The sequence below is a fragment of the Carcharhinus amblyrhynchos genome, chromosome 20 (assembly GCF_965287045.1).
Source record: "Carcharhinus amblyrhynchos chromosome 20, sCarAmb.v2.hapA, whole genome shotgun sequence".
Taxonomy (NCBI): domain Eukaryota; kingdom Metazoa; phylum Chordata; class Chondrichthyes; order Carcharhiniformes; family Carcharhinidae; genus Carcharhinus; species Carcharhinus amblyrhynchos.
This window is the reverse complement of record NC_137343.1, coordinates 41,974,403-41,997,115: the sequence shown is the minus strand read 5'-3', so window position 1 is coordinate 41,997,115 and position 22,713 is coordinate 41,974,403. Positions and strand designations below refer to the sequence as shown.

Sequence of the window (22,713 nt, the reverse complement as noted above, 5' to 3'; positions counted from 1 at the left end):
TTCAAGATTGTTCTTTCTGGTTGGCATTGGGCCTTGTCTGACAATCCTTTCCCATGGCATTCATCTTGGCCAGAATGAAGTAGAAAACGGTTCTTCTTCCTTTTACCCGTGACATACTTTGGAGCAGTTATACAGATGGGGATTATTAAAAGAGAACTAAATATGTAGATGATAGTGGAATTGACAAATTGCTAAAACAAAACCTGATTGTTCATTGACCAAGCAGCTTGTGAAACATTGCTCAAGCTTCTCAGGGTACAATCTATCCTCCTACACCCATGTACCATGATAGAATTAGTTACCTGGTGCTCTTGACTAATTAGGATCAGTTTTAAGTTCCAATGGCAAGCTCTGGTTGGGTGTTTGGGGGAAGAGGAAACCAGACCAATCTGAGGAACCTGATCAGTTGGGGAATTGAGAAATTTTCTATCTCTGAATGAAGTTGTTACACTGCTCTTACTGGCTTCTTCACAGTTATTCAAAGAGCACAGGATGCTGAAATGAGAGGGCTTCTTCTATCAGTCCCATGGGGATTGTAACATGATAAGGTGGAAGGGAGAATTGGAGCTTAAACAGGATTTTAAAAAAAACAATGTTCAATTTGTGCAAGCCACTTGGTGCATTATATATGACATGTATAAAATACTGATTTAATTGTATCAGTGTATGGTTTCAATAATACCTGTAAGTTTAAGACGAGTTGTGTGGTTTAGAGTTGGTTTGTACAGCTTTATTGCCATTTGCAAGCTTTACCCATCCCACTCTTAGATTTTTTTTTCTTGGTTGACAGGTGGTGTTTTTTGAGGAGGAATGCAGTATCCTGTCACGCAGCAGCAGCCCCTGGCTGCCACTACTCCAGTATGTATTTCAAGACAAGAGCTATATCTATCTGGTGAGTAGTGCAGCAGCATTGAGCAGTGGAAAAGGGCTAAAATTGAGCTTTCTCCATTGAAGGCTGCTGGTGTCCTTGGGATAACTTGAGAAAGGCAAACCACCTGAATCATGATTTATTTCCATTTCAAGACACTCTTTACCCAAATCCATTTCTCACTCCTTAACTAGGCCGTATGTCAATGGGTGCTCGTGACTGTTTTACCCAAATAGCCCTCTGTCGTGGTTGAACCTAGACTGAAGTTTGGCAGGCTTGGCTAAGGGGAGCATTGCAGCCAGATCTTATTCTGTCCTAATGTGTACACAGTAGCAGATTTGCTGGCGCTACAAGGCAAGTGGAAAGTAAACAGTAAGGAGGATGCAAAGGAATATCAATTGGCTAAGTGAGTGGGCAGGAAGGTGGCTGATTGAGTGTAACATGGGAAAATGTGAAACCAGCCACTCAGCAGATTATTTTTTTTGAAGACAAGTAAATGTTGGGATGTCGGCGGATTTAGGTGTCATTGAACACAAATAACAGAAAGTTAATATTTAGGTATGGCGAGGAGTTAAGAGGGCAAATATTAACCTTGTAAGGGATTGGGATACAAGAATAAGGAAGTTAGACTGCAATTATATTATGATTTAGTAAGAACACAGTGGAGTACTGTGAACAATTTTGGTCTCCTTGTGTAAGAAAGGATATACTTGCTATAGAATAGGTGCAGCTAAGGATTATCCTTTGGGAAAAGCCTGAACAGCCCTGGAAGCCGGGTTCGATTCCCAGCTTGGGTCGCAGTCTACACGGAGTCTGCATGCTCCCCGTGTTTGTGTGGGTTTCCTCTGGTTTCCTCCCACAGTCCAAAAGATGTGCTGGTTTAGCATTGGCCATGCTAATTCTCCCTCAGTGTACCCGAGCCGATGCCAGACTGTGACATTTAGGGGATTTTCACACTAAGTTCATTACATTGTGTTAATGTAAGCCTACGTGTGACAAATAAACTATAGTTTTTGGAGTTTAGAAGAATGAAAAGTAATCAAATTGAAAAGTATCACATTTTTGGAGGCCTTGTTAGTGTAGATCTGAGAAACCGTTTCCTTGCAGAGTTCATAGCTAGGAGTCATGAACTTGAGACAAGGGGTCAGTGAAGTAGAACTGGGATGAGAAGAAACTTCTTCACTTAGGATTGTGAATCTTGGACTTCTCTCCCACAGAGAGCTAGGAATGCTCAGCTGATGATTATGTGCAACATTGATGAATTTTTGGAAACAAAGGGAATTCAGGGATGTGGGGATTGGACAAGAAAGTGAAGTTGAGGTAGAAAATTGTGACCTTAATTGAATGGCAGAGCAATCTAGAGGTGATGTATTTCCAGGCTGAACTCTGCCTGTTCTTATTTCACATGTTGTAATTTAAGCATAATGGATACATTTAGTTGCTAGTCATTGCATGAATCATGGCACAAGTGGTAGTTGGTATGCATGGAAAATCAAGTTCTGAATCACTCCAGGTTGGCAAAAGGTATTGTATAATTGCTACTTGTTTCAAATCGTGCTACGTGTAACCTAAACAGGACAATAAAGACCTATCAGTCTGTAAATAAAGATGCTGCACTAATGTGACACATTTATCAAAAAAATCTGTACAGATGAATGTTATTGCTTTACTATTAAGTTCTGTGCATTTTGTAAAAAAGAACTGCGTAATATATGCCTTCTGCCAGGGGATGTCACTGGTGATCTTTGAATCGATGTATGTGTATTTTTGTGTGGTGTTGGAACTATTTGATTTTGAAGCAACTAGATAGTCATTTTTTTGGTGAGGGAGAGGGGGAATGCTGAACACTGTTGTTTTGCTCACTTCAACAGGTAGGTTTAACTGTTTGGTTAGGCAATGTGCAGATTTTCTACTAGCTTAAAATTGTCAAGGGTTGGCAGTCTGTATCTTGTCCATTGCTAAGGAGATGATGTCATCATGCTAATAGTCGGCAACACGGATAAAGTAGTCTGTCATTTCAAATGTACTTGCATTCTAGATTGCTAGGTAGTAAGGGAACTGATGTTTTGTTTTTAGACATGTATTGCCTTTTATTTACAGAAAGACTATCACAAACATGCACCTCCAAACCCAATAATTTCAGTCTGTATCTGTCCATAAGAGCACAAATGAATCCCCAGTTAATGCCCACTACCTACGTACTATTAATCACCCAATGAATATGCAGTGAAAGTTGACCTAAAATGCATTCGGATTAAAGGGGGTTTTTTCCCCCACAGTTGAAGGGAGACAGACTTGGGTGTAACGGGAAGTTAATTCCCTAAAAAGTGAAATTGGTCTGGATCCTGACAACAATTCTGACCTTTTGCAGGTTTCACCTGGACAGGTTTGAAGGTGAGCAGTGAACTTCTTTGGAGCTGTTGGAAATGTAGTTAGATTATGCCAACATGAAATTAAGTGTGTCTTTTAACATTTAGCTTTTAAAACCAGTGGCTCTATTTTCCAGTTGTCAGTAACTCTCCAAGTCAACCAGCAGATTCTGCGGCAGGGTTTTAAGTGAAATTGACAGGCTGGGAAGCCTTTGTTGTGTAAAAATGGAAAGCTGCAGCCATGCCTCGGTGAGGCTGCTGCTCATGGCTTTGCCAAGAGTCCTTTCATTGCTTGGTAGGTGATTGCTAACTTTGAAGTCACTTTATCTAGTCTTGCACTTCAGTCACTTTTAATTCTACTTCCCTGATGTCAGCCTTTGCTGCAGCATGGGAGAAGCTTATGCAGCTCTACATGCCTCTACACAGGGTAGAGATCTGGCTCCAATGAGGCAAGACTCCAACACAAGATCTACAGGCAGGGGATCATCTCCGTGGGCATGTCTGGGCACCAGTCCCTTAGAAGACTGTGGTTTTTGGTGCTGGTACCTGCAACCTCCTGAAACTAGACTTCATTTCTAGTGGAGGAGGTAGTCATGTTTTGCCAGTGACTATTAAGGTGCCTGTCACTGGAGAGACAGTTATCTTTAAGGTCTCCACCTCTCAAGATAGTTTGCTCGCTTTCTCTCCTTGTAAAAGCTTTGGAATTAGGCTTGTGTGGAGAGGAGAGAAGGATTTAGAGATTGGCTGTGACTATGGGCATGGGAGAACAATAAGATGAGGCTCACTGAGTGTTAGTTGTTTGGATGGGACTGAGAGGTGCCTGGAAAGAGAAATAAGCGGAACTCCAGGATTTGCTCTTTTAAAATTTGTTCATGGGATGTAAGTGTCACTGACAAGGCCAGCATTTATGGCAAATCCCTGTCCATCTTGACAAGGCAGTGATGAGCTGTCCACTACCTTGAACTGCTGCAGTCCATTTGCTGCAGATACACCCACAGTACTGTAATGGAGGGAGTTGCAAAATTTTCGATGTCAGGATGGTGCGTAACTTGGAGGGGAGCATGAGTGATGTTCCCATGGTTCTGCTGCCCTTCTACTACTTATACTTCTAGGTGATTAAGAGTGCAGGTTTCAAAGATGCTGCTGATCAAGAAGGCAGCATTGATCTGGACGATTTTGAGCTGCTTGAGTGTTAGAGTTGCACCCATTCCTGACTTGTGCCTTGTAGATGAAGGACAGACTTTAGGAAGTCAGGAGATAAGTTACTTGCTGTTGAATTCCCAACCTTTGGCCTGCTTTTGTGGCTACAGCTTGTCTGGTGAAGTTTCTGGTCAGGAGTAACTCCCAGAAAGTTATTGATGGGGAATTCAGTGATATTGATGCTACTAAATGTCAAGAGAAAACAGTTAGATTCATTTTTGTTGCGGATGGTGATTGCCTGGCATGTGTGGTAGGAATGTTACTTGCCAATTACTGTCCAGGTCTTGCTGCACATGGAGATGGACTGCTTCTGTGTCTGAGGAGTTGTGAATGGCATTCAACATTGTGCATTAATCAGTATCCCATTTCAGATCTTGTTTTGGAGAAAAGTTCATTGAAAGACCTAGGACCTGAGGAGTGCTGTTTTGGAGAATCAGTGAATAAGTCAGTGTGGATTTAACACCTCAAAAATATTAGGCCACTCTCCTTTCCTACACTCCTGAGATCTTTAGTCTCCAGTAGTGGCACAACACTTTTAATGCTTATTTGCATGGCTGCTTGGTTGGAGATGTTGGCATCCTTCCTGTCTCTAGAAAGATCACCTTACTTCAATCCTGCAGGTTTCACAGCAGGATCACCAGGGAGGACCCTCTCCAGGTCTCCTCACCATCCCTGTGATTGCTGAAGAATCAAAAATACATGTAAATTTATATGAGCCTTTCTGATCCATGCTGAGATTTCTTTAATTAGAATCTTTGACAAATCATTCTGTTCATCTTTGCTGATAGGGAAACCCAGAAAAGAGATGTTAATGCTGTAGCTCAGTTAAGGACCTACGCCAAAGCGTGGGGGGGGTGGTGGAATAGAGCTTGAGCTCGCCGGGAAAGCCAGCTGCTGAGCATGCTGGAGTGCCATTGTGCAGACACCCTGATCTCCCAGTGTACCTTAACATGGGGCACCATGTTAAATGACCCTATCAAACATGGTATGTATCTTTGGAGTGAACCTGATCTGACCCACAAAAGTACCAAAAAAAAGTGCGCGCATTCTCACCAATAAACATGTTGACCTCACCGTGGCCAAAGCCGTCTGAAGATGTCAGCACAGGGCTCTCGCCCCAAAGCTCAGGCCCCTCGCCCCAAAGCTCAGGCCCTGCCCCAACTACCCAGAGGCTTCAATAGCCTCCAATGCCCTTGGTGAGGCTGTCATGTCTGGCCTTCGCTGGTGGACACCATTCTCACTGGGGAGAACCTCAACCAGTGAGGTGGTAAAGGTAAGTTATCCCAGGTATGGATTGGGGGAAGCGAAAAACTGATTTTTCACTTCCTACTTGAACTTGCCACCTTGCCTCACCAAAATCCAGGCAGGACAATGTCTTAGGATGCTTTTAAACATTTAAAAATGTCTGCTGCCTTGTAGATTGCTTCAGGCTTGCCCCCCATAGAAACCAGAGTGTTCAGATTTTGCTCTAATAACAAGATGGGAGCAGGAGTATGCCAAAAGGTTTTGTGGGGAATTCCTGTGGATCAGTCTTTCCTGTCCTATCTGGTGATTTGGCATGATAGGTTGGGTATAGGGTGATGGTAATGTTTCCTGTGAAACTACTTTCTAATGCTTTCTGTTGATGGTGAAGAAAGGAAATTTGAAAAAGTGAAGAATTATCAGGAGACTGAAAGGTAAAAGTAATGATTACTTCCTCTAAGGCTATTTAAAGATGCCCTGACTGGGAGGTTTATTGCACATTTAAATTGAAAGTATTGCTCCTATACTTGCCTCTTTTTTCAAGAAGGCTTCAAAGATTTTACTTGCATGCAAGTACAAATGTGTGTTAAGGAGAAACTAAACTGGTAAAAGCTGTTATGTGTAATTCATCAAGATAAACTCGAACTTCTTTATTCAAAAGATCCAATTTGAGCTGTATTTGCAATAAAACCTGGTATGACTCTTCTCTTTTCCAAAATACTTATGGAAAATTTGAGTATTTGTCCAACATGAAGTCTTCCCCCGAGGCATAAAATGCCCATTTCTGCATACTTCTCCAGCTTGACATTTTTACTCAGTGGGCCCAATTTTACCAATTGGAGCCTAAGGGCCGGATCCATGCGTAATATGGATCCAAGCCCGGAATCCTCGTTCCAGCACGCCTCTACGCTTCTTGCCAGCTCCCATCCAATCCGTGCTATGGGTGGGGCTTAGTGCTGCTGGACTGTTCGGATCTCTGAACTATGCATGTGCAGTTTGAAAAACATTGGAGGCAGCACGCCCGGGCGCTGGGCTGGAGCACGCGGCTGTGACGGGTTGTGCCTTCTGAAAGATTGCTTCCTGCTGAGTATCCTGTGTCAGCATACCCAGGCTGAACAATTCCAATAGAACATCAGTAGTTTGCTTTGGAAGGCAGGTCTGTGCCAGGCTGTATCCTGTTTTGGTGGTCCACTATAAATATCCAATACAAGGAGCCTAAAAAAATTAATAGGCTGCCAGTCGATGTTTCCCTTCTGCCAGAAGCACTAAGGAAAGCAAGATTGCACAAATGTGATTCCAAAAGAGGAGCAATTTGAAGATGAATTTAAAGTTGACAATTATAGCAAATTCTGGACGAAGAAGTAACCTCTAAAATTTTGGATGTTAGAAACAGCCATCACTGGACTGCTTGACTGGCGTTAACATCAGTGGAACTTTGACAAATGCACATATTGTTGTGATGCCATTAATAAGTTGTGTTTTTTATTTATGATTGACTCCATTTATTTATTAAAGTGTGTTTCTACGGGAAGGATACAGGGAATGAAAAAACAGATTCCTGTTTTTATTTCTATTATTACATGCAAGGCGAAAATGCTTTGAATGTTAATTAGACAATACCCATTAACATTAATTTTGTGCCTCCTGTTCTTGACTACATTTGTGTGGATTTGACTTGTGTATATTTAGTTGTTTGTGTGATGTATCATTAAAACCAGTTGCGGGGGGGAAAAAAGCAGAAAGCGGCTCTCTGACAGATCATTCTCGGGGGGAGGGGGAGGTGTGCAGATGGATCTCTGGTTGTGGGGGGCGGGGGGCACAGATGAATCTCTCGTTCTGGGGGCGGGGGCAGATGGATTTCTGGGTTGGGGAGGTAAAGATGGATCTCTGGCTGGGGGGCGGGGGGGGTCTGCTGCCACTCTGCAGACGATCCCTCCTCCCCACCGGAGGAACGAATCCTTCCTCCCGGAGTGGACGAGTGGCCATGCCATCCCACCAAACCTTCAGGATCAAGCGATTCCTTGCTAAGAAGATGAAGCAGAACTGGCTGATTCCACAGTGGATACGCATGAAAACTGGCAACAAGATCAGGGACAACTCCAAGAGGAGACAATGGAGAAGGACCAAGCTGGACCTGTAAAGGGATGCACCATCGTTGGTACACTACCAGCCATAACCATTTCTCCCGCTCTCTTGCCCCTGCAGGGAAGAGTAATCTGTGGCTGGTAGTGTATTAGTGATGCTACATCCCTTTACAGGTTCAGCTTGGTCCTTCTCCAGTGTCTCCTCTTGGGGAGGAGGGATCGCCTGCAGAGGTGCACGGACGCACACGCACATGCATGAGATCCATCTGAGCCCCCTCTCCTCTGGCAGACGCCAGCGGAACGGTGTGAAACCTGGTCACTTTGGCCGTAGCTCCAAGTCTGTGGCCAGGAAGATACTGCAGGCTCTCGAAGGATTGAAGATGATCAAAAAGGATGGTGGAGAGAGACCAGCAATCAAAGTAGTTTGGGGGTGTGCTTTGCCGAAGGTGAGGTGGGGGCTGCCTCCAAGGGGGGATGTCTGATCCAGTGGGAGGAGCGGGTTCTGCGGAGGATGGGCTTCGGAGGTCCCCCTGCAGCATTCGGATTTTTATTTTGCAGGCCGCTTACAGTGTGGATCCAGAATGGACCCGAAGATGGTAAAGTGGGATTTGGCAGTCGAGTTGGGCGCGCAGTTCATTAAATTGATTTTAAATGCATGCTAATGCATTTACATCGTCGGGCCATCCGATTCAGATGCGGACTGGATCTGCGTCCAAATTGGGTGTCAGTAAAGTCATGATCTGCTTGGATTCAGGTGCAGATTGCATTAAAGGCCCGATGCCTGAAATCAGGTGCGAATTTTTGATAAAATTGGGCGCAGTGTCTGCTTCTAACTGCAGGTAACTGAAGCAGCACCTTGGTAATGTCACTCACTTGCTTATGCTACATTGTACTTAATGTACTTCAGCTTCATTGAAAGCTTCAGCATCATGTTGTACTCAACCTAATGGTGAATAAACATCCCATTCACTTTGCCTTCAATCCAGCTGCAATGCTACAACTGACTATTTAAAAGTGGATTTAGTTCATTGCCATTAGAAGATCTGATGGAAAGTGAAGATGTGTATTGATTTTAAAGTAATTGGTACACCTAGCTGTGTGGGTAATTGGGCATTGATCTGTGCTAAAGTCTGCGTATAATTATTTGAAGACTATTTTGAAGATGAAACTCAGTTTTAGATGTGCAAAATTAATACTGAACAGTATAAAAAGCTGTAGTTGGAGGAATCCTTCCTTGTAGGGTGTGTACTCACTGCCTTGTGTAGTGAAGAATTGCTCAGCCCCTGATTTTGGAATCTTAAGTCTGCTTAAAAAAATGAACCCTGTGATTTTGATTAAGGCTAAACCAGACACGTTTGTATTCCATTGAGAATGTTTATTTCAATTTTCTCCACTTATACAAAGGTGCTGACTTGCTCGGTATGGTTCCATTGCATATCAGCAACCCCCCCTAATACTTCACCAGGTACCTATATTTGAGCCAAGGCTATACAGCTGGATTCCATGACACTTCTCAGTTGATGCCCAACTATGTATGAATTTCAAGTGATGGTCTCTGGATGGAAACCCAGCCTTTTTTGTTTCTGGCTTAGAAGCATGGAAGTGTATTGTAACACTACAAAACTACATGCTGCTCAGAACAAAATTGCATACAGTGTTGTAGCATATTTATTAATGCGGCTTTTGTTTTGCTTTTAGGTCATGGAATACCAACCAGGGGGTGACCTGCTGGCTCTCCTAAATCGGTACGATGATCAGTTTGATGAGAGCATGGCTCAGTTCTATTTGGCTGAGTTGGTTCTGGCCATTCATAGTGTTCACCAGATGGGTTACGTTCATAGGTAAGCAACAGTATGGGATACTGGAATTATAGGCCAGTAAGAAAGAAATAACCGTGATCTGAAGATGCAGTGGACCAAACTGAATCTCCCTTCATGGAGTGTTCCTTGCCTATACAAGATAACAATATCACCTGAGAATGAAGTTTAATTGATGATAATATCCATTAAACAGCACAAATCATAATTAAGCAAGCAAATAGAGTACAATCTCACCTTGTTAAGAGTATCTTTTATAAGCTTATCTGCTCCTAGCAGCAGGAAGTAATAATTGCTTTGCACTTCTATCCTATAATTTGCTTTCATACTTGGTCTGGACTCTTTTTTTTCCTCACCGCATAGGTTATTTAGCAAAATTAGCTGTTTTTATCAAACAACCTCATTTTATTTAAAAAAAAAACAAAATTCACCGGTGAAGCAGTGAGCAAGGTGTCATGAGTCTAAGTAATGCTATTAATTTAGCCAAGAGATGGCAATCAAATACATTTCAAAAAGTTAGAGTTTGTATTTGAATTAAATGGCTTGGTCTTACTCATGGGTCTCTTGTTTTTAAACCAATTTGTTATTGTACCCAAGTGAGACGGAATATTACATTGTGTGTGGAGTTGAATTTAACTCCTTCTTACTGTGACAGAATTAAGTAAGAACGTAAGAACATAAGAAACAGGAGCAGGAGTAGGCCATCTAGCTCTTTGAGCTTGCCCCGCCATTCAATAAGATCATGGCTGATCTGAAGAGGCTCAGTTCCACTTTCCCGCCTTCTCCCCATAACCCTTAATCCCTTTGCCTATCAAAAACCTACCTACCCGTGTCTTAAATATATTTAGCGAGGCAGCCTCCACCACTTCAACGGGCAGAGAATTCCAGAGATTCACCACCCTTTGAGTAAAGAAGTTCCTCCTCAACTCCGTTCTAAACCGACCCCCCTTTATCTTGAGGCTGTGCCCTCTAGTCCTACTGGCCTTTCTGAGTGGGAAGAGCCTCTCCACCTCTATCCTATCCATCCCATTCATCATCTTGTACGTGTCAATGAGATCTCCCCTCATCCTTCTAAACTCTAACGAGTACAAGCCTATTTTATTCAGCCTCTCCTCATAGCTCAACCCCCTCAACTCCGGTATCAGCCTAGTGAACCTCCTCTGCACTCCCTCCAAGGCCAAAATATCCTTGCGTAAGTGCGACGACCAAAACTGCACACAGTACTCCAGCTGCGGTCTCACCAGTGCCCTGTACAGTTGCAGTAAGACCTCCCTACTTTTATATTCAATCCCCCTTGCTATGAAGGCCAGCATCCCATTCGCCTTCCTGACCACCTGCTGCACCTGCAGGCTGGGTTTTTGCGACTCATGCACAAGGACCCCGAGGTCCCTCTGCACCGTAGCATGCTGCAGCTTTTCGCCATGTAAGTAATAGTCCTTCCTACCATTATTCCTACCAAAGTGGACCACCTCACACTTGCCAACATTAAATTCCATTTGCCAGTTCCTCACTCATTCGCCCAGCCTATCTAGATCCCTCTGCAGACTTTCCACACCCTCTGCACAATTTGCCATTCCACCAATCTTTGTGTCATCAGCAAATTTTGACACCTTACACTCGGTTCCCTCCTCCAGATCATCTGTATAAATGGTAAATAGCTAAGGCCCCAGCACCGATCCCTGGGGCACTCCACTAGTCACCAACCGCCAATCTGAATAGCACCCCTTGACACCCACTCTCTGCTTCCTATTTGACAGCCAATCCCCTATCCACGCTAACACCCTACCCCCAACTCCATGCCCCCTAACCTTCTGTAACAACCTCTTGTGTGGCACCTTATCAAATGCCTTCTGAAAATCAAGAAACACCACATCCACCGGTTCTCCTCTATCTACCGCACTAGACACATCCTCATAGAATTCCAATAAATTCGTCAGACACGACTTCCCCTTAACGAAACCGTGCTGCGTCTGCTCTGTCAAACAATTCTCCTCAAGATGCCTCGCTATTTTCTCCTTGATGACGGATTCAAGCATTTTACCTACAACAGACGTCAAACTAACCGGCCTACAATTCCCTGCCTTTTGCCTGCTACCCCTTTTAAACAACGGCGTAAGATTAGCCGTTTTCCAATTTTCCAGCACTTCCCCGGAATCCAGCGAGGTTTGGAAAATAATCATCAAGGCATCCACTATCACCTCCGCCATTTCTTTCAGAACCCTTGGATGCATTCCATCCGGTACTGGGGACTTGTCCACAGTCAGTCCCTCTAGTCTGTCTAGCACTGCCTCTCTAGTAACAATAATGTCAGTCAGGCCCTCCACTCTACCATCTTTCCATCGCTAACACCTGGCAAACTATTCACGTCCTCCTCCATGAAGACCGAAGCAAAGAAGTTATTCAAGGCCTCAGCCATTTCCTCATCCCCCACCACTAAGTCCCCCCCTCATCCTCTAAGGGTCCAACGTTCACCCTAGCCAGCCTCTTCCTTTTTATATATTTATTAAAAACTCTTACTATCCTTTTTTATATTTAGCGCTAGCCCAGCTTCATAGTTTATCATTCCTTTCTTTATCAACTTCTTTGTCATTCTTTGTTGATATTTAAACCTCTCCCAATCCTCTTCTCGCCCACTACTCTTAGCCACTCTAAACGCATCAGCTTTTAATTCAATACTCTCCTTTACCTCCTTCATTATCCATGGCTGATTATCTCTCCTCCTATGATCCTTTTTAACCATCGGAATAAATTTCTGCTGAGCACCAAGAAAGATCTCCTCAAAGATCCTCCACTGTTCCTCAGCAGACCTACCTTTCAATGTGCTCCCCCAATCAACATTTGCTAATTCCGCTCTCATCCTATCGTACTCCCCTCTGTTCAAACAAAGGACACAGGTCCGGGAACCCACTTTCTCCTCCTCCATCTGCATCAGAAACTCCACCATACAATGATCACTCTTCCCAAGCGGATCCTTCACCACAAGGTCCCTAATTCTACCTGACTCATTACATAACACCAGATCCAAGATAGCTCGCTCCCTCGTCGGCTCCAACACACGCTGTTCAAGGAAACTATCCCGGCAGCATTCCAAGAACTCTTCCTCAAGCCCACCGTGTCCAACATGGATCGACCAATCAATATGTAGATTGAAATCCCCCATAATTATTGCTGTTCCATTCCTGCACGCTGCATTTATTTGCATGTTTATAGCCCACCCCACCTCCAGATCATTATTTGGGGGCCTGTAGACGACACCCACCAGCGTCTTCCTCCCGTTACTGTTCCTAATCTCCACCCACAATGATTTCACGTTCTGCTCTTTGGCTCCTATATCTTCCCTTACTACCACCCTGATGCTATCCTTAATCAGCAGAGCTACGGCCCCCCCCTCCCCCCCCTTCCCTCCCGTCTATCCTTCCTAAATGCTTGATACCCCGGGACATTCAGCTCCCAGTCCCTGTCACCTTGCAGCCCCGTCTCTGTAATGGCCACCAGATCATATCCATTTGTGCTGATCTGCGCCACCAGCTCATTCACTTTATTCCGAATGCTTCGTGCATTTAGATAAAGTGCCTTCATCCCAGCCTTCACCTGGACCCTATTTGCAGGAATGCTACCAACCTTACTCACGCACCCTACTCCCTTTATTATTGGGACATTCTTGGCCTTTTCCTGTACCTGTACTCTCTCCTTTACTTTAGACCCTGTAATTTCACCTACCCTCGCACCCTTCCCCAATTAGTTTAAAGCCCTATCTACAGTCCTATTTACACGATTCACCAGGACTCTGGTCCCAGCACGGTTCAGACCAACACCATCCCACCTATCCCAATACTGGTGCCAATGCCCCATAAATTCACCACCCCTCACCACACCAATCCCTGAGCCACCCATTCATCTCTTTAATCCTATCTACCCTATGCCCGTCTGCACATGGTTCAGGCAGTAATCCAGAGATTACCTCCTTGTCGGTTCTACTTTTTAATTCCATTCCCAGCTTTTCATACTCCCTCCCCAGATCCTCAGTTCGCATTTTGCCTATGTCGTTGGCACCCACGTGTGCCACAACGACCGGGTTCTCACCCTCCCACTCCAGGTTCCTCTGCAGCCCACCGGAAGCTCACCGGAATCTTATTACTGTTCACGCCAGTGGGATTTTCCCATCCTGCCTCACTGAATGGAGATTGGCTAGTTGCCAAATTCTCCAATCTCATTGCAGTGGGAGCATGGTATGAATGGCAGGTAAGATTGCACCCGTGTTAAATCTTGAGAGATGAGTCGTTTTTTTGCCCACAAGGGGTTTACAATAACTCTTAACATACTTGGTGACTTATAACATATGTTCACATTGCAAATGGAGGACTGGCAATGTAATCACAATTTTTAATACTGTATCTATTCTGAATGAAAAATTGATAGTTTTTGTTGGGTGTAGTGGGAACAATCTGCATTAAGACAACAAAAGTTGGATTTTTTTCCTGTGGGCGTGCTGATATGTATCCTTTCAGCCAGGCAGTAGCGGTTTATGGCTTTTTTTTGAGAAAGCCACATGGTATACACTGATGGTCGACAATTTTTTTAACGTAACATATTTCAAGTAGTAAGAACAGCTCACGACATTTCAAAGGTGATAATTGCCAGCGGCCAGATGTGGTAAGTGTGAAGTGTTTTCTAACAATATAGATTGTTGTACTTTCCAAATTGCAAATTGTAACAATAAGGACAACATATTAATATTCTTGAGTTTCCTGCACCTTTTTTAATGATTACTTTCTATTTTTCCATGAATTTGGCTGCTCTTATAGGTTAGCACTGTCTCTATGCTGATGAGTTATTTTCTCTTAATAATGGAAAACCTTTTCTTTTAAGATTATTTCAGCTATCACCCAATTCTATTCACAGGTTTCTGTTTTGTTGTTTCCTCAGAGGATGCAGAGCTGGATGAACTAAAATATATTTCCACATTGCTACCGTATGCTTGCAATATGACTGTTTCATGAATTGTCATTTGTTGTAGATTAAATTGGACTATGTGCACTATTTTAACATTTGCAGTTTCAGATGTAAACTTTACTCCTATCAATCTGAGATTCATTAGAGATCAGCAGAAAATGAAACTTGTTTCTCTTTCTCTTTAATATTTTTTTTTAATTGCATTTGTGACACGTGTGAGGACTGTGCCTCAAAATAAAAGTTATACCAGACTCCATAGTTCCTACCATTCCTTGTCCCAGAGCTGCCCACCTCGATAGTTCGTGGTCTCACTTCTTCCTTCCATTGTATCCTTAATTGTTCTCATCACTTCCTTGATTCTCGTAAGTACAAATTACTTTTCCCAAATATTCCCTTGCCCATACACCTCTGAAGCTTCCATCCTTCTCCAAATACTCCTGCATTAAAGGAGTACGTCCCAGTTACTCCTGCTCCCTACTTCTGCTTTCTGAGAAAAATCACTGTTGTGGCTACCTCCTAAACTGTGACCCTGAACTAGCTTTATTTTGTTTGAAGCACAGTGCTTTTATGATTGACAGCTTAAGCTGCACTCTAATCAGTTTCTCAGCAGGTGATCTCCTTCTAGTACTTCCAAGATCACCAAGATCCAAGGCAGCATGGTAGCACAGTAGTTAACACAAGGGACCTGAATTCAATTTCAGCTTTGGGTGACTGCAAACTCCACACAGATATTCTCCCTGTGTTTGTGTTTCCTGCCCCAGACCAAAGACGCCCAAGTTAAGTGGATTAGCCACATTTAGTGTTCTAAAATGTGTAGGTTGGATGGATTAGCTACGATGAAGATGTGGAGTTCGGGATTGGGCAGGTTCGGCGCTTGTCAGAGGGTTGGTGCAGACTTGGTCTGCCAAAAGGCCTCCTGCACTACAGGAATTCTATGATACCCTGTAGCTTTACAACTCTAAAATTATCAAGCTCTTACCACTTACCCCAATAGATCTTGACCCTATTCCTATTGCTCCTAACATGCCTCTTTCCCAACTCTTTCTATGCTTACTGCCACTGCAACCACTCCCTCTTTATCTTTACACTGTCCTAATTACAGATGCTTGCAGAATTACCCCTTAACAATGTCACATCCTATTTTGGTACATCCTGTCACGCCCAATGCCTCTCCCATCCTTGATGCCATCAGATGTTTGCAGCACTTGTCAGATTGCACTACCACTGCTCCCAAAACCCACACCCTATCTACTCCAAACCATATGGCTATCTTTCACCTGCTATCACTCCACTCACTGTACCATTACATGCAGTACAATCTGGAGCATTTTCCCTATCATTTAACTATTATTGTGTTTTAAAGTAAGGAATAAAATTAGCAGCATAGCTAAATTACCGTATAATTATAATCAAAGCCACTGATTTACAAGTTCTATGATATTGTGGACATAACCAAATTGCTTTGAGACTTAAAATACTGTTCGAATCCACAAAATACTTTTGAATAATAAATTGCACTTTTATTATAAATACCATCAATTAGTGCCAAGATAGTTAATAATAGGGTGTTCTAATCGGACTTTGTAATGTGCCCTCCTACCGAAGTAAAGCTAACTCTGATGAAGAGTGCTGCAATGGTGGGCTCTTAATGGGAATCCTGTGCTGACTAAATTAATAAGCCAGCAGTGTTGGAAATTAATAAAATGCTCTGGAGTTAACTCGAGACCCAATTTTATGATATCAATATTGCACAATCTGTGATCCTGGTTATTGCGGATAAATTAGAATACAGCTCTCGCGTGAGTTTAATTGGACACAGTACCAGGTCAGAAGATAGGATTAGAAGGAAGGAGTATCTTGCTGCACTTTGCCAAACTCAGCTGAACTCTGTCCACTAAAAATGGTTGCTGCCTTTATCAGTTCCTGATACATGACCGCTTGAAATTCCTGCACTTCAAAATAATGGTACAGTAAAATCCTGATACACTTGTTCTTCAATAACTGCTGAATAAACTTATTGTCAGCCCCCTCATTGTTGAATATATTGAGATTATGAAGAGGAACACCACTGACAGTGCAGCATTCTCTCAGTAATTGTTTGGATATATGATCAAGTGCTGGAACATTGGACTGAAATCCAATGCCGTCAATCAACTATGCTAATACTTTTATGTGACATTCTAAAATCGTCCATTAATCAGATGTTGTAATTGCAATGTTTCTTGTATTGCAATTTGAAAACATTGATTTTTGTCTTTCTGCTCTCAGAGATATCAAACCTGAAAATATCCTAATAGATCGCACAGGACATATTAAACTGGCAGATTTTGGATCAGTGGCCAAACTGACTGCAAACAAAACGGTATGTAAAGACCCTGGAATGCTTAAGCTAATCTGTATGTGGATAATGCAGCCTGTTAGGTCCAAGCGTGCATTTGGGAGAACTGTAGTCTGATTGTAAATGGATTGTTGCAGGATAATGTAAGAGGTAGTGAAATGCTGTATGGAGGGTGCCGTTTTCATTGCGACTCACAGATGGGGGAAAAGTAATTTGCATTCTCATTTTTAGTGGCTGAGATAAAAAGCCACAAGTACCTGAGGGGTTTTACAGTAACTGTATTTAGTTCTTAAAGGGGGATTTTTTATTTATAGAAATAAAAATTTTGTTCTTTGACAAGAAAATGCAAGTACGAAGAAGAGAATGCAACTGATATGGCAACAGCATTCTTTTGTAAACGTGGTCCAAAGATATGGAGTAATAATGTTGTTATTAATAATAATAATTATTGTTAAAATTCAATTATATTGGATTATGCAATATGTTACATTTAATGGCCGATAATTCTGGCTTTAAATGGCCCAGAAAATAAGCACAAACTTCATGTATACAGCAATCATCATCCTGTGGTACTACTATCATATCAAAAGCATAAAATGCTGGAGAACCTCAGCGGGTCTGACCGCATATGTGAAGAGAACAGACCAAAATTTTGAGCTTGAATAACTCTTTGTCAGAATTCAAAATGTTAACGTTTCAGACTCCAAACATTAGCTCAGTTCTCTCCCCACAGGCGCTGTCAGCTTTGGGAGATTTTCCAGCATTTTCTGTTTTTGTTTCTGATTCCAGCATCCGCAGTAATTTGCTCTTGAGGTATTACTATCTCTGCCCAAGAGAGTAAATGCAGTACCTTCAAGATCAGAAGATCAGAAATGAAGGAAAATGTCAGCTGTGTCTCTAGCTTCTGAGACAGTAACGTTATTATTTAAAGTTGTATTCCTGAAATTTGAGCATCAAATCTAGAAATTATACTCCAGTGCAGTACTGAGGAGTGCTGAACTGTTGGGTAGTCTTTCAGAGGAGATCGTAAACCATGGTTTACGATCCAAGGGAATTGAGGGTTATGGGGAGCAGGCGGGTAAGTGGAACTGATCCACTTCAGATCAGCTATGATCTTATTGATGGCGGGGCAGGCTCGAAGGGCTAGGTGGCCTACTCCTGCTCCTACTTATGTTCATGGTCCTGTCTGCTTTCTAAGGTGAAAAGAAATTCCTATGATGCTATTTTGAAGAAGAGTAGTAAACAACAGCATGGTGGCACAGTGGTTAGAGCTGCTACCTCACAGCGCCAGGAACCCGGGTTCAATTCCAGCCTGGATGATGTCTGTCAAGTTTGCGCATTCTCCTCATATCTGCATGGGTTTCCCCCAGTTGTTCCAGTTTTCCCCACAGTCCAAAGATTTGCTGGTTAGGTGAATTGGCCATGCCAAATTTTCCTTCAACATCCCAAGATGTGTAGATCAGGGGAAGTACCTGTGGTAAATGCACGGGATACAATTGGGGGATGGGGGGTTCAGCTGTTTGCAAATTGGCTGCCAAGCCTCTTGCACCACTAGTGACTACACTTCAAAAGTACCTCATTGAATGTAACTTTGTGAACAGCACACTTACTATTACAGCTTTTAGAATATTTGCATCTTATTTATCAGTTGAGCATATCAGAAGCACCAATGCATTAGCCACCCCAAGCAACAATGCATTTAATACCAGGTTACCAAGACGAGAATCACAAGGCTTTTTGTTTTGACAAGGCTTAAAGTGTTGGAATCTATCACTAAAAGTCTTAACATTGCACTTTGAAAATCATAGTATGATCAGGCAATGCTAATGTAAGAACATAAGAAATAGGAGCAAGGGTAGCTCCTCGAGCTTGCTCTGCTGGTCAGTAAGATCATGGTTGATCTGTGATGGTCTTAACTCCACTTTCTTGCCTCTCCCTCAAGACCTTTATTCCCTTGTCAATCAAATATTGTTTTAACTCGGCCTTAAGTAATATTCAATGACCCAGCCTCCACTGCTGGCTGGGAGGGAGAATTATAAACACTAACAACCCCCAGAGAAGAAATGCCTCCTTACCTGAGTCTTGAGTCAGAGACAGTTATTTTTAAACTGTTCCCTAGTTCTAAAATCCCTGAAAGGGTGAATATCCTCTCAGCATCTACCGTGTTAAGCCCCCTCAGAATCATAGGTTTCAATAAGGTCATCCCTCATTCTTCTAAACTCCAATGAGCCCAAACTGCTCAACCAAAGAAATCCCTGACACCCTAGGAATCGGTCTAATGAACCTTCTTTGAATTGCCTTCAGTTCCTCTTTAAATTAAGTGACTAAATTGCATACAGTATTCTAGATGTGGTCTTACCAATGCTTTATACAGTTGTAACAAAACCTCCTGATTTTATACTCCATGTCCAACATTCAATTTGCCATCTTCATTACTTGCTATACCTCCATACACAGGATATCCAGGTTCCTCTGTAAAATAAGTTAGTTATTGAATGAGTCATTGATGTGCATCATGATGTAATTGTGAAATCAGCAGTTATTTGCAAGAGACAAAGAATAAAGATGGAATTGTCTGCACAGAATAGAGAGAGAGAGAGATGTGCCGACTTTGAAGCTTATGAGGTACAATGATCCTCCAAACCCTGCACAATCACAACATATCTTCACTGAGCAGAAATGCATTTATATAACTCGGCCTTCTAGGAATAGTAATCAAAGTCCTTCAGCAGGACAACCAGATACCAGTCAGGAAGGAATTCCCAAGATTCAATGACAAACTGATGGATTTCAATTCAGCAGCAGTTGAATTAATTAAGCAGTGGGTCAATCATCTGTATTTTACGAGCATCTAGACACCCACTGAGCCACTGCTGATCTCTCAGTCCATCTCCATGATAGGCTGCAAAGGGTTGAAATACAAGGCTCTGAAGAAGGTGGTGACCACATGAGGGAGGGACCTCTGGACCTCTATTGGCACTTTCTTGAAGGTTATGAGAAAGTATAAAGCAGTAAGGGCAATAAGGTGAGATAGCGACAGGAAATTAATTTAAAAGTTCAGTAAAACTTGCAGCAAGATGTATTTTCTCAGAGCAAAGTTGACCAAGCATATACTTGGTCAACTCCCTTCACGTCAATGTGATATTGCTGATAAAGATTGCACACGTCTACATTATCCTAAGGGTCCTAATTAAAGTACGATGCTAGTTTGTACTTGGATCCAGCTCCTCTTTCCCATGACGCCATATATTGGTCAAGCAGTTTGACCAACATGGCCATTACCTAACCCCAGTTTTTCAAGAATAAATTCAGAAAAAAAATCTAGAAATTAAATAGGGCAACCTAACTAAATTAGGAGGGTTTTCTCACCTAATATGGAATGGTGATTAGGGGTGGTCGATTGGAAAGTTACAAGGAAAAAATGTCAGTTTTGATGGCTTTGATTCTGTCAGCACTACAATGAATCTACACTCAAATAAATTTATTTTGGCGGTAATCAAAATTGCTACATTTTGAATGTCTGAGACTTGGACTTGAAATATAAAGCTGTTCTTACCATCTACATAAATCCTCACTCTGAGCAATCCTGATATTTCATTGGAAGAGAGATGTCAGGGAATTTGGCACTTTGGGTCTACAAAATGTGATGCAGTTTATGGGATGGCATCAGTCTGCTTCCATGATTAGAAAATTAAATAAAACCTTTAAAGTATTGATTTTAATTGCACTCTCCAGAAAATTCAATTTTTTGATTCACTCAAACTTCTAAGGTGGTCTTCCTGATATGTAATTTTTTTTGTTGGGATGATGTTGGTTATAAAATGGCATCTCTTAAAGCAGACTTTGTTGTCTTCCGTAGGCTAACTAAGTTTTTATTAATATTATGTGTATGTGCAGTAAAGGGTACAGGAGAAAAGCTATCTCTATATCTAGGTCTTTACATGCCTCTGCTCAGCACCATACTAATCTTAGATCTGATTTATGTGCTGCCTTAAGGCAATGTGTGGATCTTACTGTACTTGCTCTCATTATCCCTGGATGAGCCATTCCCTTATACTAAACATGCCCACAAGTCATTATCCAATGTATGTGACGTTTACTTTGTGTCTTGCATTTTTAGCAGTTCTGAGAATTTGCATTGTTGTTATCACATTATTGCTGTAACTAAATTATCACTATTATCAATATTATAAGTTTTCCATTTCCCCCCACTTCTTAAATTTACAGGTTCAGGTGGCCTGGAGACTTTTTTGGAGTTAAAGAAGTGACAGTGAAATGTTCCTCTGCAAGATGCAGCGATGATTTGATTTGATTAATTATTGTCACATGTATTAGTATACAGGGAAATATATTGTTCCTTGTGTGCTATACAGACAAAGCAAACTGTTCATAGGGAAGCAAAAAAGAGTGCAGAATGTAGTGTTGCAATCATAACTAGATTGTAGAGAAAGATCAAGTAAACATAAGGTAGGTCCATTCAAAGGTCTGGTGGCAGCAGGGAAGAAGCTGTTCTTAAGTCGGTTGGTATGTGACTTTAGACTTTTGTATCTTTTTCCAGACAGAACAAAGTGGAAGAGAGAATGCCTGGGCTGTGGGGGGTCCTTGATTATGCTGGCTGCTTTTCCAAGGCAGCAAGAAATGAAGACAGTTAATGGATGGGAGGCAGTTTGCATGATGGACTGGGCTTCGTTCATGGGCGATTGGTTTTTAATTCTTGAGGCATGTGGTCTCCAAAATATGAAATAACTCGCATCTATTGTTTGTATTATATTTACTTTCATTAGAGGAATTAAAGCCATTACAAATATTGAATTCCTTTTGTTCCAACTCGTTTTCAGTATGATGTTTAAAAGAGCAATAATGTTCCGGTGCTGTTGTATGATGTAAGTTGAACAACTTCCACATATATACTACACAATGTAAATTAACTACCTGCAGCATTAAACTATCAACTCTTGGTAATTTTTACAGCACTGAAGAATGAAACAAATGCAGTTACCTGGTTATTAGTTCTAGTTATTTGGTTTTATCTGCTTTAATATACATGTTTTCTTTTGCCTCTGACAGGTTAGTTCAAAGCTATCAGTTGGTACACCAGATTTCATGGCTCCTGAAGTACTGACTGCGGTGAACGGAGATGGATGTTCTTCATACGGTGTGGAATGTGACTGGTGGTCGCTAGGGGTGATTGCTTATGAAATGATTTACGGGAAGTCTCCATTTGTTGAGGGAACATCAGCCAAAACCATCAGTAACATTAAGAACTTCCAGGTTTGTATTTGTCAGGTCATTCAGAACCGTATTTAGTGTTTTGGATATGGTTTGCGCACTGACAATTAAAACCAATTGTTATCAAGGATTTGTAATTAAGTAGGTTGCATTGTTTTTGTGCTGCTGAATTGTTTCTTCGAGAAGGCCTGACAACCCAATGGGTTGTTATTCTGGAAGAAGGACTCTTTTTCCTGCACTTCGAAATTTAGCAAATTTCTGAGCTTGTCCTTGGGCACATAAGCTGCTGAATAGTTAATTGCTCATGAGTTACTGTGGATGCTGCTATGACATATCCAAGGGTTTTGCTTCAAGAGTCAAATCCTGAGGGTAGGTTTCTTGTCCACTCATGATGTGCAGAATAGGGAAAGAAACAATTATTTTAAGTTAATTCATCTCCATAGCTGCTTTATGTAGTAATGCGGGCGAGACTAATCTGTCACTGTGGAGAATAATAGGAAAAAAGCCTTGAATTTTTATGTCTCCTTTTTGGAGTGTCTGAACCTTTGCACTAAGCAGGAAGCCAATTTTCTTCCTCTAATTGTCAGAGATTCTGCCTCATCTTTTGTGTTAA

The 22,713-nt window shown here is 42.1% G+C and overlaps 2 protein-coding genes across 2 annotated transcripts in view; both read left to right on the top strand.

Moving 5' to 3' along the window:
* The window catches only part of LOC145355956 (citron Rho-interacting kinase-like), a 180,815-nt gene that overhangs the window by 11,240 nt on the left and 146,862 nt on the right, over positions 1 to 22,713 (top strand). Inside the window, exons 5-8 of the mRNA XM_080208469.1 lie at positions 791 to 892; positions 9,462 to 9,604; positions 16,802 to 16,895; positions 21,939 to 22,142. Of these exons, the coding sequence (XP_080064595.1) occupies positions 791 to 892; positions 9,462 to 9,604; positions 16,802 to 16,895; positions 21,939 to 22,142 (543 nt within the window). The remainder of the gene's footprint in view (positions 1 to 790; positions 893 to 9,461; positions 9,605 to 16,801; positions 16,896 to 21,938; positions 22,143 to 22,713) is intronic.
* Positions 7,664 to 7,819, top strand: LOC145356108 (large ribosomal subunit protein eL39-like). Its single transcript, XM_080208713.1, has one exon. The coding sequence runs from the start codon at positions 7,664 to 7,666 to the stop codon at positions 7,817 to 7,819; it is 156 nt and encodes a 51-aa protein (XP_080064839.1).